The following is a 16,843-nucleotide window of genomic DNA, read 5'->3' as shown; positions in this document are numbered from 1 at the left end:
ACCCCTTACTCTTCAGATAATGAACTTCAACTGACAAAGCATAAGAGACATGAATTGTATATTAGAATCAATTCAATTAAAGTGAGTAGGTGGACAGATAGGCAGGCTATATTAGGGTGTTATGGCTTGGATGTGAGGTGTCCCCCCAAAAGCTCACATGACAATGCAGGAATGTTTGGAAGCAAGATGATTATATTGTGAGAGCTTAACATAATCAGATTAATTCACTTGATGGATAAATAATTTTATAAATTATAGGTGGTAACTACAGGCAGCATATGGAGTATGACTGGAGGAAGTAGGTCACTGGGGCATGCCCTTGGGGATTATGTAACCATGAACCCCAAGTAAAATCCTCCTCTAAGTTGCTCTTATCAGATATATTGGTCACAGTGATGAAAAATTGACTAATACAGCTACTGAGGTTATCAACACAGGATGTAACAAGAGTCTACTGTATATGGTGACAGTCAAGATTGAAAATAAGGGGTAGGCAGGCATGGCGGTGCATGACTGCAATCCCAGCAGGCCTGTAATCCCTGCTATTTGTGACACTGAGGCAGGAGGATTGCAAATTTAAGACCAGCCTGAGCAATTTAGCAACACCCTGTCTAAACAACAAGGACTGAGAATGTATGTAGATCAAAGGTAAAGCACCTCTGGATTCAATATCCAGGAAAGGAAGGAAGGAAGGAAGGAAGGAAGGAAGGAAGGAAGGAAGGAAGGAAGGAAAAGGGGAAGGATAAGAGGTTGGGGAAAGGGAAGGAAGAGAAGAGAGCAGAGGAGAGGAGAGGAGATGAGAGGAGAGGAGAGGAGAGGAGAGGAAGAAGAGAACAGAATAGAAGAGAAGAGATAAGATGAGATGAGGGGTAAACTGAAGAACCATGGTAGGAATGCAATTGATAAGATCTAATAATATATAGGAGAAATAAGGGAAAGAATCACATAAACAGTGAGGTTTGGGATCCAACTTATTATCAAGAATAAACACAGAAAAATGAGGTAAAGGACATTTCATGTACCATATTCCTTTCTGAATGCTTGAGATTAATGCCAACCCAGTTCCCAGCTGAATTGTTCCAACTATTTGTGTACATGAGAAAGAGACAGAGGAATAGAAAGAGTATAAAATTCAAGAGAGAGTAGAATAAATGGATGGAGTAATGTTTGAGACATAACATTGAAGTAAAAATGAATCATTAGATCCCTGAAAAGAGGAAGGCAAGGATATTCTGAGAGAAGATATCTGTAGAGTATAATAGAGATAAGGATAACTTTTGATGTGAAAGAGAGCATTAATGCTATTAATAAAATAAATTATAAAATCAGATATAGATGAAAAAGGGGGTAGACTAGGTTCAGAATGGGAGCAAAACATTCCTATGGAAAATGGGCAGACTTTTCTTACAAGAGACACATTGAAGATGGTGGAACAGTTGGGACAATTATGAAGATTAATTCATCACCAAACAAGGTAGAATGATTTCTGTTTTTTCCCAACAATATCCAGCAGCCCTCAGATTGAGGAAAACAATCAGTGGGATCTTCTCAGTTGGCAATCTTTCTGGAAGACAACTCAAGAGGACATGGTTTGAGACCTAAGAAGCAGGAGATGGGGTTAGTGACAGGTAGCCATTCCTGCCTGGAAAGGAAGAAGACAGTGGAAGGAAAACTGCGCTGGAAGGATGACAAGGAAAGGATGTCCATCTAGATGCTGAAGAGGCAGGCCATGTCCTACAGCTCTGGGTTTCCAGCCTCAAGGTGGGAAACATGAACAAAATTGGGGATGCAATTTCACAAGAGGGGAAAAGTTGAAAGAGGTTTCCAACATAAAGGGAATGAGGTCTTCAACATAAGGGGACTGGATGTGCCAATGGCCACAGTTTCCACTAGGGCTTTTTATCCAAGGAAGTGGTGTTACCAGGAAAGAATCGGGTTTTAATTTATGTGAGCAGGCAGGCAATAGGAGAAAGTAGAAGGAAGAGGGAGATTGTAATAGGAAGGAGCATCATAAAGAAGGAGAGTTTCTTCTAAACTAGAACTTATGACCCATTCTGTTATAAATAGTCTGATGATAAAAGCAAAAGAAAATATATGAAAATGAGTCTGATCCTGTAACCAGAGAAGCATCTAGAATGATGCTACAAAAATAATTTTTAAAAAAATATCCCAACTGAGAAGTCTGCAAATTCATTCCTTCTTTTAAATTGCAATAATTTACATTGATAAAAACTCAATAAAACAGATTTTCTTTTTTTTTTTTTTTTCCCCTCCATGCAGTCTTCTAGTGCTGTGGAGGGAGGGGATCATGTGCTACACAGCTGGATGCAGGTAGCATAAGGGCTAGGGCCGAACGTGCTGCATTTTAAACATTTGTCCTATATGGTTAGATAAAAGTGCTGCAGCAGTAAATGGTAGTGACTAGTGCCCAACCCTGCCTACCAATGCTCAACACCTCCAGTAAGTTACCTGTCTCAGGAGGTGTGCTGGCACTACAGGTGCTCTCACTGCCTTCCCCAGCCGAAGTTGCAGCTCTTACTTTGAATACATATGAGGTGTTGGCAAGAAGCTTTACAAAAGTGTATGTGAGATCTTGGGGAGAAGCTTTTGCAGAATTCCTTTCAACCGTTATCATATAATGTGTAATTATTCCATTTGATTTCTTGGGCGGATCCCATGTCACTAGAACTGACTGCCAGTTTCTTGCCGTACACTGCAGATTCTGCACGATATCTGGAACTTCAGAGACAAACATATGCCAAAAGTTAAAACTGATGGCTAGCATAAAATACAGTAAATAATTTAATTATATAATAGATGAAATCATGTTTAGGAGTGCAGAAAGAATAAAAATTTAAAGAATCATCTTTCAATGTACACTCAAAAAGCTCTTTACATAGATTGAATCAAATGCTATTGGCTGACTTTCTATGCTATCTGGTTAATGCTTACAATATTGAACCAGTCACTGAATATTTTCCTAGGTCCAAGAAGTAATTACATTCTCAAATCCTCAGAAGCACCTCAAGCCCACATAGTGGTCAATACCTGTTCTCTTAATCAGAAAGGTACAATCTTAGCAATACCTTTTTATGCAAATATAGATGCTGGTTCCTCCCTAATGGGATACATCCAGGATTTACAGTACTGGAAAACCCATAACCAATTTAGGGGTCTTGGTTTTATACTGGGGTTCTTCTTTGGGAAAATCTTGAGAACCTAATCCTCCAACTTTTTAGAAGTTATTAGAGAAAATATTTAAGCAGTCCCAGGGTGTTTTTTTTTCCCTAAAACCTCTTTGAATTTACTTGAACTCAATTTCTCAGTAGTCCACTATATCTAGTTGACCTAGATGAAAAATAATACTCAAGTCCACTAAAGCGACTGCATATTGGAGACTGGTTACTTTTCATGAAATGTTCAACGATGTTCCCTAACAGTACTAATAGGATAACTTTTATCATTACAGTAAAAAGAGAATGGTAGCAGGAAAATTAGTATATAGTTAATTTGTAGATTACAAACTAATAATAGTAAAAGAATATAACTTCTTGTCATTATGCAAACATAGTGATTTAAAGCATACTCCAGTAATCTGTGACTTGCCTACAATTCTTTCTGATGGCATAAATTTATCTCTTATAAACCTTTTTTCTTCTGTAAGATAAAGGCATCCATAAAGAAGGAGAAAGTTAGGAAAATGTATATGAAGAAAAGATCATTTCTAGGATGATCAAGGTCTCTAACAAGTATCATTTATTAAGGCATTTCCTTATTTTTAAAAACACGAAATAATATTTTCATAAAACAAGTTATCATAAGATAATTGACAACTGCGTAAGTTTAGTTTATAAACCTGGTTATCATGAACATCCATTTCAATGATTCTATGAACTTCAAAATAAATAACAAGTGATGTTACAATGCCTAAAGGTGAAAATTTTTCTATTACTTAACCAATTAGAGTATAGAACTTTGTGGCATAATTTTATCCTTTTTGATAAAAATATTTACAGGTTTACAGAGTACTTCCTACAAGATTTTTATTTATCTCATATGTAAATATTAAATTTTTTTTCTAAGTTGGATGTTTTTATATACAATCACTCACTATGATATGCATTTCCTACAGTCATCTCCACTTTTCACTAGTATTCAGAAGGCTGATGTCCAAATTCTTCTCTAATTTTTTGAAGGCCCTTTCCATCCAGTGTGGTTGAATCATGACTTCCTCATCTGTAATTTACCGTGTGTCTAACAATTTAATAAGTACTTTATATGGGTCTTTCAAATATTTTTAACCACGACCTTAGTAGATGGCTGTAGCTGATATAAGCCTCTTTTCAGTTGCGGATGTAGGGACTCAGGGGAGTCATGAGCCTTTGTGAGGTTATACAACTAGAAAATCTCAGAGCTCAGATTCAAATTCAGACTCTGACTTCAGAGCTTGCACTTTCTCCACTGTGAATACTATTTATTTGTCTAGTCTTATAGGAAAGCTATTTTTTAAAAAAGACTCAGGTATTCAAAAGTTAATGTAAAAATTATTAATTCATCAGTGAGAGGTCTTTAGTTTCACTTTAGAGTTTCACTGAAAAGAGAGAGTGCATTCAGAGATGCTAAGAAGAAATGACTGGAACAGGAATTTGCACTCATTCGATCATAACTGACACAAGAAAAAAAGGTGAGGAAGAAATGTCTTTAAATATAAAGACCAGTTGGTAGAAGGAAAAGTATACTTTTAAGCCACCATTAAGTAGGTCATAAATGAAAACCATTCAGTCTCCACACAAGGGCAAAATGCAGCACACATCAGTACCTGAGCTGTAGTAGGTAAGATGATGGTGAATTAGGGCAGAGATATTTCACAGTCCCTGACATGGGTACTGTGGAAAAGTAGAGGGCTTATGTAGTGACTCCTTCTTTTCAAATGTCATTACTCAATTTAAAAAAAACATACAGATGTTTTATAAAAACCTAAATCATCATAAAAGTTTAACACATAAAAACTTAAAAGTGATTGCTAGTTAATTCTCCCACTCTTCCTACCTATTTCAGAAAAGAATTAGGTAATTTTCACAGATATCCAGAACCCTACTTTGTTACAAAACTAGTCTTATTTCAACTTTCTCAGTTCCAAAAGAAAAACGGTGAAAAAAAATATATGCATACATATGATTTCACCAATAAAACTCAGTCTATACTTAAAGTACTAAAATTCAATTTCCTTTTGAGTGAAATATTGAATAATGAAACAATCATATAAACTGAGAGAGGGGGAAAAAAACGTGTTAAGTATAAAAGGAAACATTTCAGCTTGTCTCACCTGATTCTTGGGTTGTGAAGTTTACTACATTACTATATTGATTGCCATTTCCAACTTTGGTAAATGCAGATACGCTGACAGAGTAAGTGCTGACTGGTTCCAGTCCAACAAGTGTGGCTTCAGTTTGAAAACCTGAAATATTCTGAAAAATGAAAAAGAAAGAAGAAAGAAAAGATTCTGAGTTAAATGCACCATCAACTAGAAGAAATATTTTAATACAATACGGGAATCTTCTATATTTAATCTATGCGTTAATGGATTTTTAATTAAAATGAATATTAACATTTATTTTGGGTTACAGGGTGTGCTCAGCTTAGGCTACAAGGATAAATTAGGCAGTAACCTCTTTGTCTTGAGGAATCTCATGACTGTCACTTAAAAAAAAACTAGGGTATTTTATTTCCATCTTGTTTCTCTGATTTTTTACTTGGAATTATACACTCATTATTTCCCTTAAATTTGCTAAAAATTCAGACTTTCAATTTAAATCCAATTTGTGCTTGATCAGCAACACTTGAATTATCCTGAATTCCTCAAAATTCCTTTTTTAATATACATTAACATGCCTATATAAACTAATTCAATTACCAACTCTGTATGTGAGGCACTGGGGATAAAGCAGTCAATAAACAAAATGCCTGCTTCCATGAGCTTCAACTGGGAGTTTTACAGACAACTCTGAATTTTCTAATTTGATAATTTTTTTTCAAAAAAATGAGAAGAACAAGAGTTATCACAATTGACCAAAGAATATGCATTGTCACATAAAAATTTACCATTAACTGTAAAATTTTCATTCAAAGATAATGATCTTAACCAAAGAAAACCATTAAGATGAAACAATTATTATCATAGAGATAAGACAACTTCCTAGATGGTAAAAGTTTAAGACTATTAAATTATACCTGTAAAAATACAAAACATGTTGCAGAAATTCAACAAGAAGATTAGGTTTTGAGGCACTTACAATTAGAGTCACATTTTAAAATAATGTCTAGGGGCATATATTAGGAACTTAGTGTATCACCTTATTTCCTCTTGTTTTTCATGCTTACTACTTGCAAAGCGTATTGATAGATGACCTACAGATTTTAAATACACATAAGACATGGTCCCAGAAATCAAGAAAACTTTATATTACCTAAAGAAATCTACAAACAACTGCTGACTGAGAAGAAATTAAACATAAAACAAGTAAATTTAAATTTAATTAAAAGGACTAATACCCAGAAAAAGAATTGAACTCAACAGATTACAAGGCAAGATAAGAGAGTAACTTTTGGATAGTCACTCAGTATTTCTGAGTGACCTAAATACCTATTGATCTCACTGAGGACCACTGTAAATTGACTGAGATAGCAGTAACATTTGGAATGATTCTGGAATTATTATTCTTCTACAAACCCAAATCCAAATTTGAAAGAAGAAAAAAACAGAATAAAAAAAAAAAAAGGTAGTAGAAACTGATACTGTCAGGATGTAGGGTAGATGAAAAAGAAAGGAAAATGGAACATATTGGGAGTGGAAGCTAGGCAGAGGAAGAAAACAGATGTAATCAACTGAATGTTACAAAAGGTAAGAATGTCATTAGAGTATTAGAGCATAAAAGGAGTTTTAAAGAAAATAAGATTATGAATACTGATGGAAGGGAAAATGTCTTCTATAAAATAGTTTTCCTTTTGGCATGAAGTTTTAAGTAGTTGCACTTATACAACTTAAAGACACTTAGTTTTAAGAGGTTAGGTCATTTCCCTAGTGAACCCCAGTGAGTCTCAAAGGCAAGGTCAGAACAAGGTAATGTGAGGTCAAAACCCTTGCTTTAGCACTCTGCTAAGGGTGTCTGCTTTGGAGACTGCCATTCTAAGGAGATAGGATCATACACATGCAGTCACACTTCAGTGCATATACACAATTATTCTAGGAATGTGATTACACAGTTAAATTATTCTTTTTTCCTTTTGATATTTCCTTTCCCCACAACCTGTACAGACAAAGGAAATTAAAAAATAGGAAAATGTTGAGACTGAACCAGAGATAGATAATAGAGGGTTAGAGGCTTTGTATCATGAATATAATTTCACACTTCTGGGAAACAGATTCTATACTTATGGAGTCATGTAATTTAAATTCTACCTAACCTATCAGATTTTAAAATAATATCCTGTTCTCCAGAAAGAAAGTCTTTGTTCCTGATGACAGAACCTTAATCACTGCTTTTGATTTTCACTATTCACTTTGTAAATGGCATATGCTATAAAAATGATTTACCATAGTAATAAATTATAATACATATAATATTGGACAATATGTTTACTGTATACTTTCTGAATTGCTATTGTTGTAATTAAATAAGAACATTCCAGGACTCCAACCATCTTTGAAAAAAAATAAGAAAACTTTCTTAAATAAATGATAAATAATTATGATATATTTTGGCAATTAAATGCTAGCAATCATGCCACATATATTTCAGACCATTTGTTACATTGGTTCTTGGGGTAATTTTTACTGATCCTGGATCCTAAAAAAATGGAAAAAGGAAGGAATATTTAGGGTTATAAATAAATGAGTAATGAAAGTAAAAGAGTGAGTATTTATCTTAAATCAATGAGTATAGGATAATATGCTATCAGGAAAGAGTATTGAAAGTCCAGTATAAATGCTTTTAGAAAAGTTAAAAAAAATCACTTGGTATTTCTTTTTATAATTATAGATATATATTGCAATTCACAACAGGTTTTAAATAAGCCATAAAAAGATTACTATATACTTTCCAGCATTAACAAAATGATGTACCATTAGTTATTAAACTATAAATGTCCAGGAGTTACAAATCTAAACAAATTGTTTAGTATTCAGCTTACATATCTGGCAAATGCTTTCTTATGTTTTCCAGAAGAATATTTAAGTTATAAGAAACAAATATTTTTGAAAGGTTTTGTTTAATTTTAAAGCAGTCAATTCCACCTACATGTCCAAAATTTTAATTCAATCTCAGAATTTTTGAAATAAACATGTGTTATTAGAGTCAACCTACCTTATATGATATAGTATCACTCTCATGTTCATGAATTTTAAGACTGTATATTTTAACAATACCGCCTGGAAGAGGACTGGGGCTCCATTTCAGCCATACAAAGTCTGAAGTGTAGTTCATTAAAGTCAAATTTTGAGGAGGTGCTAACGGCACTGTAGGAAAATACATCACAAAATTTTATTCATAAACTTGTAGCATTGAAATTGCATTGTGACTGCAGCTTCTCGAGGACACTAGTTAAGAAGGATTTAGAAAATTATCATATTTTTAATTTCAGAAACAAATACCATAGTAATTATGTTTTTGTTCTTGGAACATAATAGCTCCAAAGTAGCTTTAAACGGAACACTTAATTCTGAAAATTAAATTAGGAAATGAAATTTGACAAAGTAGATGAAAAATTGTAAGCCTGCTACAAATAGACAATCGAATATTTCTTTTTCCATGCTGTTCCTTAGAGCAAGAGCAAGTGCTGGAACAATGAAATCATTTGAAGGAATGTGGATTCCGGCTTACCTGACTCATCTGTGTAAAAGAAAAGAATACTGGAAGGACCGAGTCCTTTAACAGTTCTTGCAGCAGCAAAAAAACTATATAATGTAAATGGTGAAAGTTCTTCCAAAATTATATAGTTATCAGAAGTAATAAAAGAATAATTTTCATTTGGTCCTTGTAAAATTAAATCATAACTTATTATTGCACCATTTGGCTTTACTGGGGGATCCCATGATAGGAGAACTGAGGTAGAGGAAAGGTTTTTAAAAGTGTTGATTATTGGTGAAGTTTCTGGTACTATAAAAGAAAAAGAGAATATTAAATGAAACAAAAGCAAATTAGCAATAAAAATTTAGCAGATTTTTAATTTTAAGAAACTTAGAACATGTTTATTGAAAGGCTCATTACTTGAGAACAGAGTACATAGTTGTAAGAATAATGCTTCTTATAAAAAGTAATATAAATGAAGAGAACAATAGTCTGATTAATAGGCAATAAAAGGGTCTAGCCTACCATCTTCTTCAGTTTTGATGAGTAGTTGGGCGGTATAGGTATCAGAGAATCCCTTTTCAGTTGATGGAGTGATTTCTAATATGTAATCAGTGTATTTTTCCAGATTATCAAAATATATGCTGGTGTCATATGTAACTAGAGGTGGTCTCACATGGCGAGGAATCTGTTGTAAGTTCAGTGAAACATAGTAGAAGACGAGACCATTTGGGTAAGACGGTGGGACCCAGCTTACATTTATCGCAGTTGACGAAATAGACTTGTAAGTCAGGTTTCCAACAAGCCCTTCGGGTACTATGATAGGTAATGAGCAAAATATAAAAATCATCGGTTATCCTAACTAGAATTTATATGCACAAACTGAGTACAATCATTGAAATGGCATCTATTACATGACAGTTCTTACATTATTTTTTAAATGCAGATGTGGTAAACATCACCTATATAAAATATCTTTTAATAATTACTTGAGAATTATTCAAAATGAACCCTGCCATCTTTAATACATGTGTGAATTATTTTTATATAATCTTTTCTTGACTTTTCATTCTTGCAGCATGGACTGTGTGTGTGTGTGTGTGTGTGTGAGAGAGAGAGAGAGAGAGAGAGAGAGAGAGAGAGAGAGAGAGAGAGAGAAAATTGAGTGCATGTATGCTCAAGTATTTAAATATTTTGGCAGTCTGTATTGTCTAAATAATATTTGGCTTCTTTCTTCTAAAGATTATCCTATTGAACGTATGAGGAAACATACTCAGCAATAAGTGACTTGCTCAAGCTCATGTTGATAGCCAATACTAGGGTTTTATGATTTCAAGTAACAAGATCTCTCCAGTCAACAGACTACCAACCCACATTTGTAGCTGAAGAATTTGCTCTACTTATAAAAGTTCTAGTTCTCAGCTATCAGCTGTATTCTGAGACTCACCTTTATTAATGTAAATTTGAAATCCTACCTGGAGCAGTATATAGTAAAATGCTTATTATTCATGTGCTATAATTATACTTGTTAAGACATTATAGGTTGCAAAAATCTTGGGAGAGATATGTTTAAAGAAAGCCCAAAATGATATTGACCACATATTATACTAAAACATTTTTGCTAAACACTTCTCAAATTTACATTTCCACCTATTTATTGTATTTCATTGATCAAATTGTCAACTATTCAAAAGATTTTTTCCAACAAGGTAAGCATTCATTTCTCATGCTTGTAGTGTCTGTCAGCTTATGCCTTCCAAATAATAAAATATGGAATTTTACTGTCATCAGAAACATAGGTCAGATTCATTTCTCAATAGGAGACTAATCTTTAAAAATAAATAGACAACAGAAACAACCACAAAGGAAATAGGCAATGATCCACTTATTGTATTGTCACAGCTGAAAAAAAAATTTAAGAACTTCAGTCATTATAGTTTTCAAAATATTCAGTGCAAACAGGATTCTGCAGAAACTGTATACAAGAAATTTCTATTGAGTTAAAAAAAAAGGCTATTCTGAGTATATTAGTCATGAATACAATGAAAGAAACGTGCTGCATGAGGTCCTATGTGAATTCAAAGTCTGAAAAGGAAGCAAGTTGCTGGAGAACTAAAAAAACATGTTATTAAAGCAGAAGGACAAAAATATTAACTATTAGAAAATTCATCCTTGTATACAGAAGCGTTTTTCATGTCTATAATAGCAGGACTGTGACATATTTTGAAGCAATAAAAGCAAGAAAATGTTAATGAATGTATGGTAGCAGAATTCATGAAATGAACAGGGTATTGTTTTTGTAACAGTTTTCTATCTTAAACGAATTTCCAAATTCTTATAATGATAAATATGCCTAAAAAGATTTTATTACCAATATGTGAAACAATCGCAAAGTTTTAAAGTAATTTAATTAATATTAATAAATATTTTTCATTTACATACTGTCTTGATCTGTATACACTTGAATTATGTCACTGCTTTTATTCCCATTTCCAACTGAAGTACTTGCTGTTAACCAAAATGTATAGTAGCTGAATATTGCCAATTCATCTATTATTGCAGAAACGGTCACATTGCCAAACTCATTGGTTACTTCATGGAGTGTAAAATTCTGAAAAATAAACATATCATTTTAAAGGTTCAGAATGTGTTTTTGGTATACATGAAAGTTCCAAAGTAATTGTCTTTTTCTTTAATATATTAATTTTTAGGAAAATAATATAGATTAGTTTCATTGCAGTAATTAAACTGGAAATATGTTTGCTTTAAAAGAATAGATGATAGAAAATTTTCTTTAAAAAATCAATAAACAAGATAACAAAGAGCAAAAATTCAAAGCTTATGTTGGGAATAGTCAAGTGACCAAGTGAAAACACTATAGCTGTATTGATCAGTGTCAGTTTTCCTTATGAAACACTAAAGTATTTTTCGATGTATTCACTGTTTTTAAACAAGTTTGGAAATATTATAAAACTTTTAAATTTTCCTCCCATTAATGATAGTGGAATTATGAAAGTGTTTGCCTCTTTCTATAAACTCAAATATTTATTATTATGCATCTTTAGTGAGTCCTCTTTTCTACAATCTTGGGGCACAAAGGGAAAACAGATGCACTCTCTAATGTACAGAATGACATAAACTTAAGTTCTCTTTCCTGATAGTTATATTTATCCTAAAGAATTTTTTTTTTAATATTTAAGGAATTCATGCAATTGTTTTCCTTCTGGTGAAAATTTTAAACAAAACACATAAAGCAAAATGAATTCTGAAATAAAGGAAAACCGATTTTTAAAAGCACACATTAAATTAGTATAATTTTATATTAATGTCTGTTTACACTAAGTAATCTGAATCATCCCAACCCACGTGGAAATCTTTGAGTTTCACAGACCTTACATTCAAGTTCTTGCAGGGAAGCCCTGGATAGATTATCTAATCTAGAAACTTCTCTTCCCACAACTATAAAAAGCAAATAATCATCTCCACTTACAGAGAGCTTCAAGGATTAGATTACAATGAGGCACATAAAGCAATTAATACCATAGTTGGCATACAATGAAAACAACAGTGGTAATAGTTTTTTTTAAAATAGATAGCAGTATAATCAGTTTGGCCAAGTTTATAGACGAGATGGTTCTGAAATTTATTCACAAATTAAATTCTGCAAACTTTTGTGATTCTTTTGCCAGTATTTGAGGGAAGAAAAGAGTGAGTGAAATAAATATTTACTTCCATTTTTTGGTGACTTATTTGGAAATAGACATAATAAAGTCATATAACAACCAACAAAATAAGATGTACAAATTGTAATGCCTTCCAATACATTTATTTTATACATGAAATAACTGGCTAAAATAAAGTATAACTTAAAAGTATTAATTAATTAAAGCTTCTTGTTATAAATTTTAATTTTTCTTTGTTGCAGAATTTATGCTAATTACCTACGACCTTGATGACTAATGAGTAATGAATGATTTTGAATCAACCAGAAGTCCTGCTGGGTTGTATGACTCAGCATGCATAGATATGTAACAAATTTATTAAAAGAGATCAATTATCCAGATGATTATTTCGTTCACCTATTTACTTTTGCCCCCAAAAATGCCTTTTGTTTCTAATTATCTAATTAGGGATTATTCCTTGGTTTATACAAATATATTCAGAAAGTATTTAGAAAAAGCTTTCAAATTTGATTAATCAACCAAAATTACTTAGTGCTTTTTATATAAGGCATCATGCCAGGCACACTGAAAAGACATGACATAAATTGGTAGTAATTAAAATGGACAAGAGTTAATAATCTGTACAAAACACAGTGTGTGACAAATGAAGGAAGAACAAGATGGATTGCCAAGTAGTGGTAGAGAGATTAAGTACACTAAGATAAGAAGTAAAGATCACTCCAAATGCAGGTGTTCCAAAACTATAAGTTCTGAAAATGTTTGCAATTAAAATAATTTTATATTTTTTCTATTAAAGTGTTTATTGAGCATTAAAGTTATGCATGACCTTGTTCCAGGAAAATGAGGGAAAGGAAAGATAAATGTCACATGTCCTTTTTCTTCAAAGTGTTTGCTACAGTATAAGGGAGCTAAGAAAAGCAGCAGATACCTGGAATAGGAGTTAATCTGACTTACCCAGTATGAGATATTCTACAAATTCTGTGGGGAGGGGAATGAAGGGAAGAAAGAACAAGGAAAAAGCTATATGCCTATTCAACTATACAATTCTTGCTAAGAGGATTTCTTCTACCAATCCAAAATAGAAATTCAGGTAGCAAAGATGTTAATGCTATTTTTAACAATAACCTTAGGAATACTTTAAAGCAGGAATGAACTTTAAGCAATATGAGACTATACTTCTCAAACATTTTAACATTAGCCTGTGCCCTCTTGCAGCTGTCACACTTAAAAGCATTCTTAAGATGACTTAAAAGATAACATGTTCTAAGACAGACGAATTGCAAATGGGATCATATGATATACCCAAGTTTGAATATATATGTTTAGAAGAGCATGTTGAAACCATAGTTAGATGTTTGTACTTGATCATTTAGATGTGGACAAAGAGAACCAGATATAATCATATATAAGCTGTAAGCAAATTGTACGGAGGCAAAACCATGGCTAAGATGTAGAACTATAGAAACTATTTTGCAATGCTTGTTAAATGCATGAAAGAAGAAAAATGGCAATTTGAATGTCTTTTATGATATAATGAATATTGTTAAATTTGTATACAATACTGTGGTAAAAAATTGCCTCCCTAGTCTCCATTTTTTCTTCCATAAACAGAGCAGAACAAAAAGGAAGGTAAAAACTGCTTGATGTAAAACAGAAAACTGTTTGCTCTTAAGGAATTTGTTTTTAAAATTTGTACAATTACATCTATTTCTATACCTACATGTCTTCTATAAAGTAGTTTTCTTTTTGGCATGAAGTTTTAAGTAGTTGCACTTAACCCCAGCTTTAGAGGGCAGAATGCAAACACTGAACCAGCCTCTGGACTTGTTCTCTCTACTGGGCTAATCCGGAGATGGCTTGCAAAGTTCTGCCCCGAACTATTCACCAGCCTGCAATGCACCGTGGCTGCACTAAACCAAGCCTTGCCTCAGTCCCAGAGGTTGTCACACACAAGAGCTGACTCTAGGACTCATCTTGGGTTGTCAAGCACCAACAGGATTAGGCAACTCAGAAGTACAAAGTTCTATCTCTACACTCCTGTTACTTAAAAAGATACAAAGGCTTGCCAAAATCACTATCAACATGCAGTCAATAATTTCTCAGTATGTATTCTATAAATGGCAGAATTTCCTCTAATGTTTTCCAAATTATCTTCTAACTCTCTTTACCTTTGATTCAATCGCAACCACTCCAATTTTTTCCTTTACAGAGTTCTGTGAAAACTTAATCTGGATAAATACTATAATTCTGTGAGAAAAATATTGAAAATACTTTTCTAAATTAAATGCATTTTATCTATTATAACTATCATCATTCACATCCCAGAAAGTGCCCACTGCAATCAGTACAAGCCGAGAAGTTTACACACCACAAATTTAAAATAATTATATTACTATGATCTTCATTAGACCAGATTTTAAACAATGATAATATTATAATAACAATAACATCTTGACAATAATCAAAAAATTGTAAAGGAAGAAGAACACAAACATATCCAAACACTAAAACAATTCATATTGTAAGCAAACCAAATGAAAATGGTTTTAGCTATGAAAATAACTTTGAGCCGGGCTCCATGGCACATGCCTGTAGTTCCAGTGACTAGGGAGGCTGAGACAGGATCACAAGTTCAAATCCAGCCTCAGCAAAGTCAAGGCGCTAAACAACTAAATAAATTACAAAACAGGACTGGAGATGTAGCTCAGTGGTTGAGTGCCCCTGAGTTCAATTCCTGGTACTCTCCTAAAAAGAAAAATAACTTTGAGAATAAAGGAACCCCAGCACTTTAGAGAATGGTTCTTAGAGGAAGTATAATTGAGGGCCACCTTTACATACAAAATTTTAAATAGGTGGCATCTTCATTGTTATTTAAATATACATAAAACTGATATAGATGTGTGGGGTATTGATTCTCCACCACATTTTTCCATTAGTGAAAGTTTTATAAAATATGTCTATGCACAATTATGAATGTAAAATAAGTAAATTCTTCTACCAAGGCAAGTCTATATTAGCAACAAAACAAAAGAATGTAATAAGAGAAAATTCAGTTCTTACCTGCATGTAAGTACCTGAAGTATTTCTATAATAAACAGAATAATATTGTATGATCCCATTAGGCTTTGAAGGAGGTGTCCAAAAGAGAATTATTGATGAAGAACTGAGATTTACATAATGAACATCCCTGGGAGGATCACTGGGTGCTATAAAACAAATAATTGAACAAAAAAAACTGTACTTTTGGCCTCCAGTACTGTCTGAAATACCTGGATTTTCCTATACTTATTAAACTAAAGTAATGAGAATTATTTTTTAAAAACAACTTAACTTGGTACCTATTTAGATGTCAGAAGTGAAATCCACCCTGGCTTATCCTACCAGAAGACTCATTGGGGCCACCCTACCATACCAATATTTAAGCAGAGGACAGACAGATTTCTTTACTCATAAAATACTACCCTGGCTCTAAATCTTACCTACTACTCTAGATTTTAAAACAACATTATAACAAGTTTCCAATAGAGAAAACATAACATGAAATCTCCTTTAATTGAAACTGGAAAATAAAGGTCAAAGGTAGAGAGCTGACTTCATGCATTTTCTTTCATTTAACAAACAGAAATTACAGATGTGTTTGTTGTGTGTCATGTAAGTATTGTGTTGAGTGCACTTACAATCATAAATTTATTTAATCCTCATAAGAACCATGTGAAATAGAAATGATATTGCTTCCACATTATAGATGGGAAATAGAAGCAAAGAAAGATTAATTAGCTTTCCAACATCACATAACTAGAAAGTATATGCAATTTTGAAAATGGATATTAGGACTGAAAATGTATCTTAGTGGTAGAGTGCTTGCCTAGGAAGCAAGGCCTTGGGTTCCACACAAAAAAAAGAGAGGGAAAGAAAGACAAGATAGAGAAAGAAGAGGAGAAGATGATGATGACAACAGTAATATGCATTTATTATCGAAATATTTTGATACTGGATACTCTTTTAAGCATAATATTATTTTAATTGGCCTATATCCATAAGACTCACCTCCCTCTGGTGTTCGAAAGTTAATGATACTGCTTCTTGTTTTTCCATCGCCAAATCTGGTGCTAGCTGTTACATAGGCACTATATTCAACATTGTAGTCCAAATCTGAAAACTCTAATGATGTTTCAGTTGCATTAATAGTTTTAAGTGATGATACATCCCTGAGAGAGAAAAATATTATCTGCATAATTGGCTTTTAAATTAAAAATTTCCATATACTTTTTAAGTACAAGTATATCAAAAGCAGCATTTATGTATAGAAATGTA

The 16,843-nt window shown here is 32.9% G+C and overlaps 1 protein-coding gene across 6 annotated transcripts in view; it reads right to left on the bottom strand.

Moving 5' to 3' along the window:
• The window catches only part of Ptprq (protein tyrosine phosphatase receptor type Q), a 219,088-nt gene that overhangs the window by 136,068 nt on the left and 66,177 nt on the right, over positions 1–16,843 (bottom strand). For all 6 annotated transcript variants that reach the window (XM_047550026.1, XM_047550029.1, XM_047550028.1 and 3 more), the window contains 8 exons: positions 16,577–16,737; positions 15,590–15,735; positions 11,289–11,457; positions 9,372–9,662; positions 8,880–9,155; positions 8,364–8,515; positions 5,327–5,468; positions 2,470–2,739 (listed from right to left, as the gene is read on the bottom strand). In XM_047550026.1, the coding sequence (XP_047405982.1) occupies positions 2,470–2,739; positions 5,327–5,468; positions 8,364–8,515; positions 8,880–9,155; positions 9,372–9,662; positions 11,289–11,457; positions 15,590–15,735; positions 16,577–16,737 (1,607 nt within the window). The remainder of the gene's footprint in view (positions 1–2,469; positions 2,740–5,326; positions 5,469–8,363; positions 8,516–8,879; positions 9,156–9,371; positions 9,663–11,288; positions 11,458–15,589; positions 15,736–16,576; positions 16,738–16,843) is intronic.

The sequence above is a fragment of the Sciurus carolinensis genome, chromosome 4, assembly GCF_902686445.1.
Source record: "Sciurus carolinensis chromosome 4, mSciCar1.2, whole genome shotgun sequence".
Taxonomy (NCBI): Eukaryota; Metazoa; Chordata; class Mammalia; order Rodentia; family Sciuridae; genus Sciurus; species Sciurus carolinensis.
Note: the sequence above shows the minus strand (reverse complement) of the source record. Positions and strands in the feature narration are given on the sequence as shown.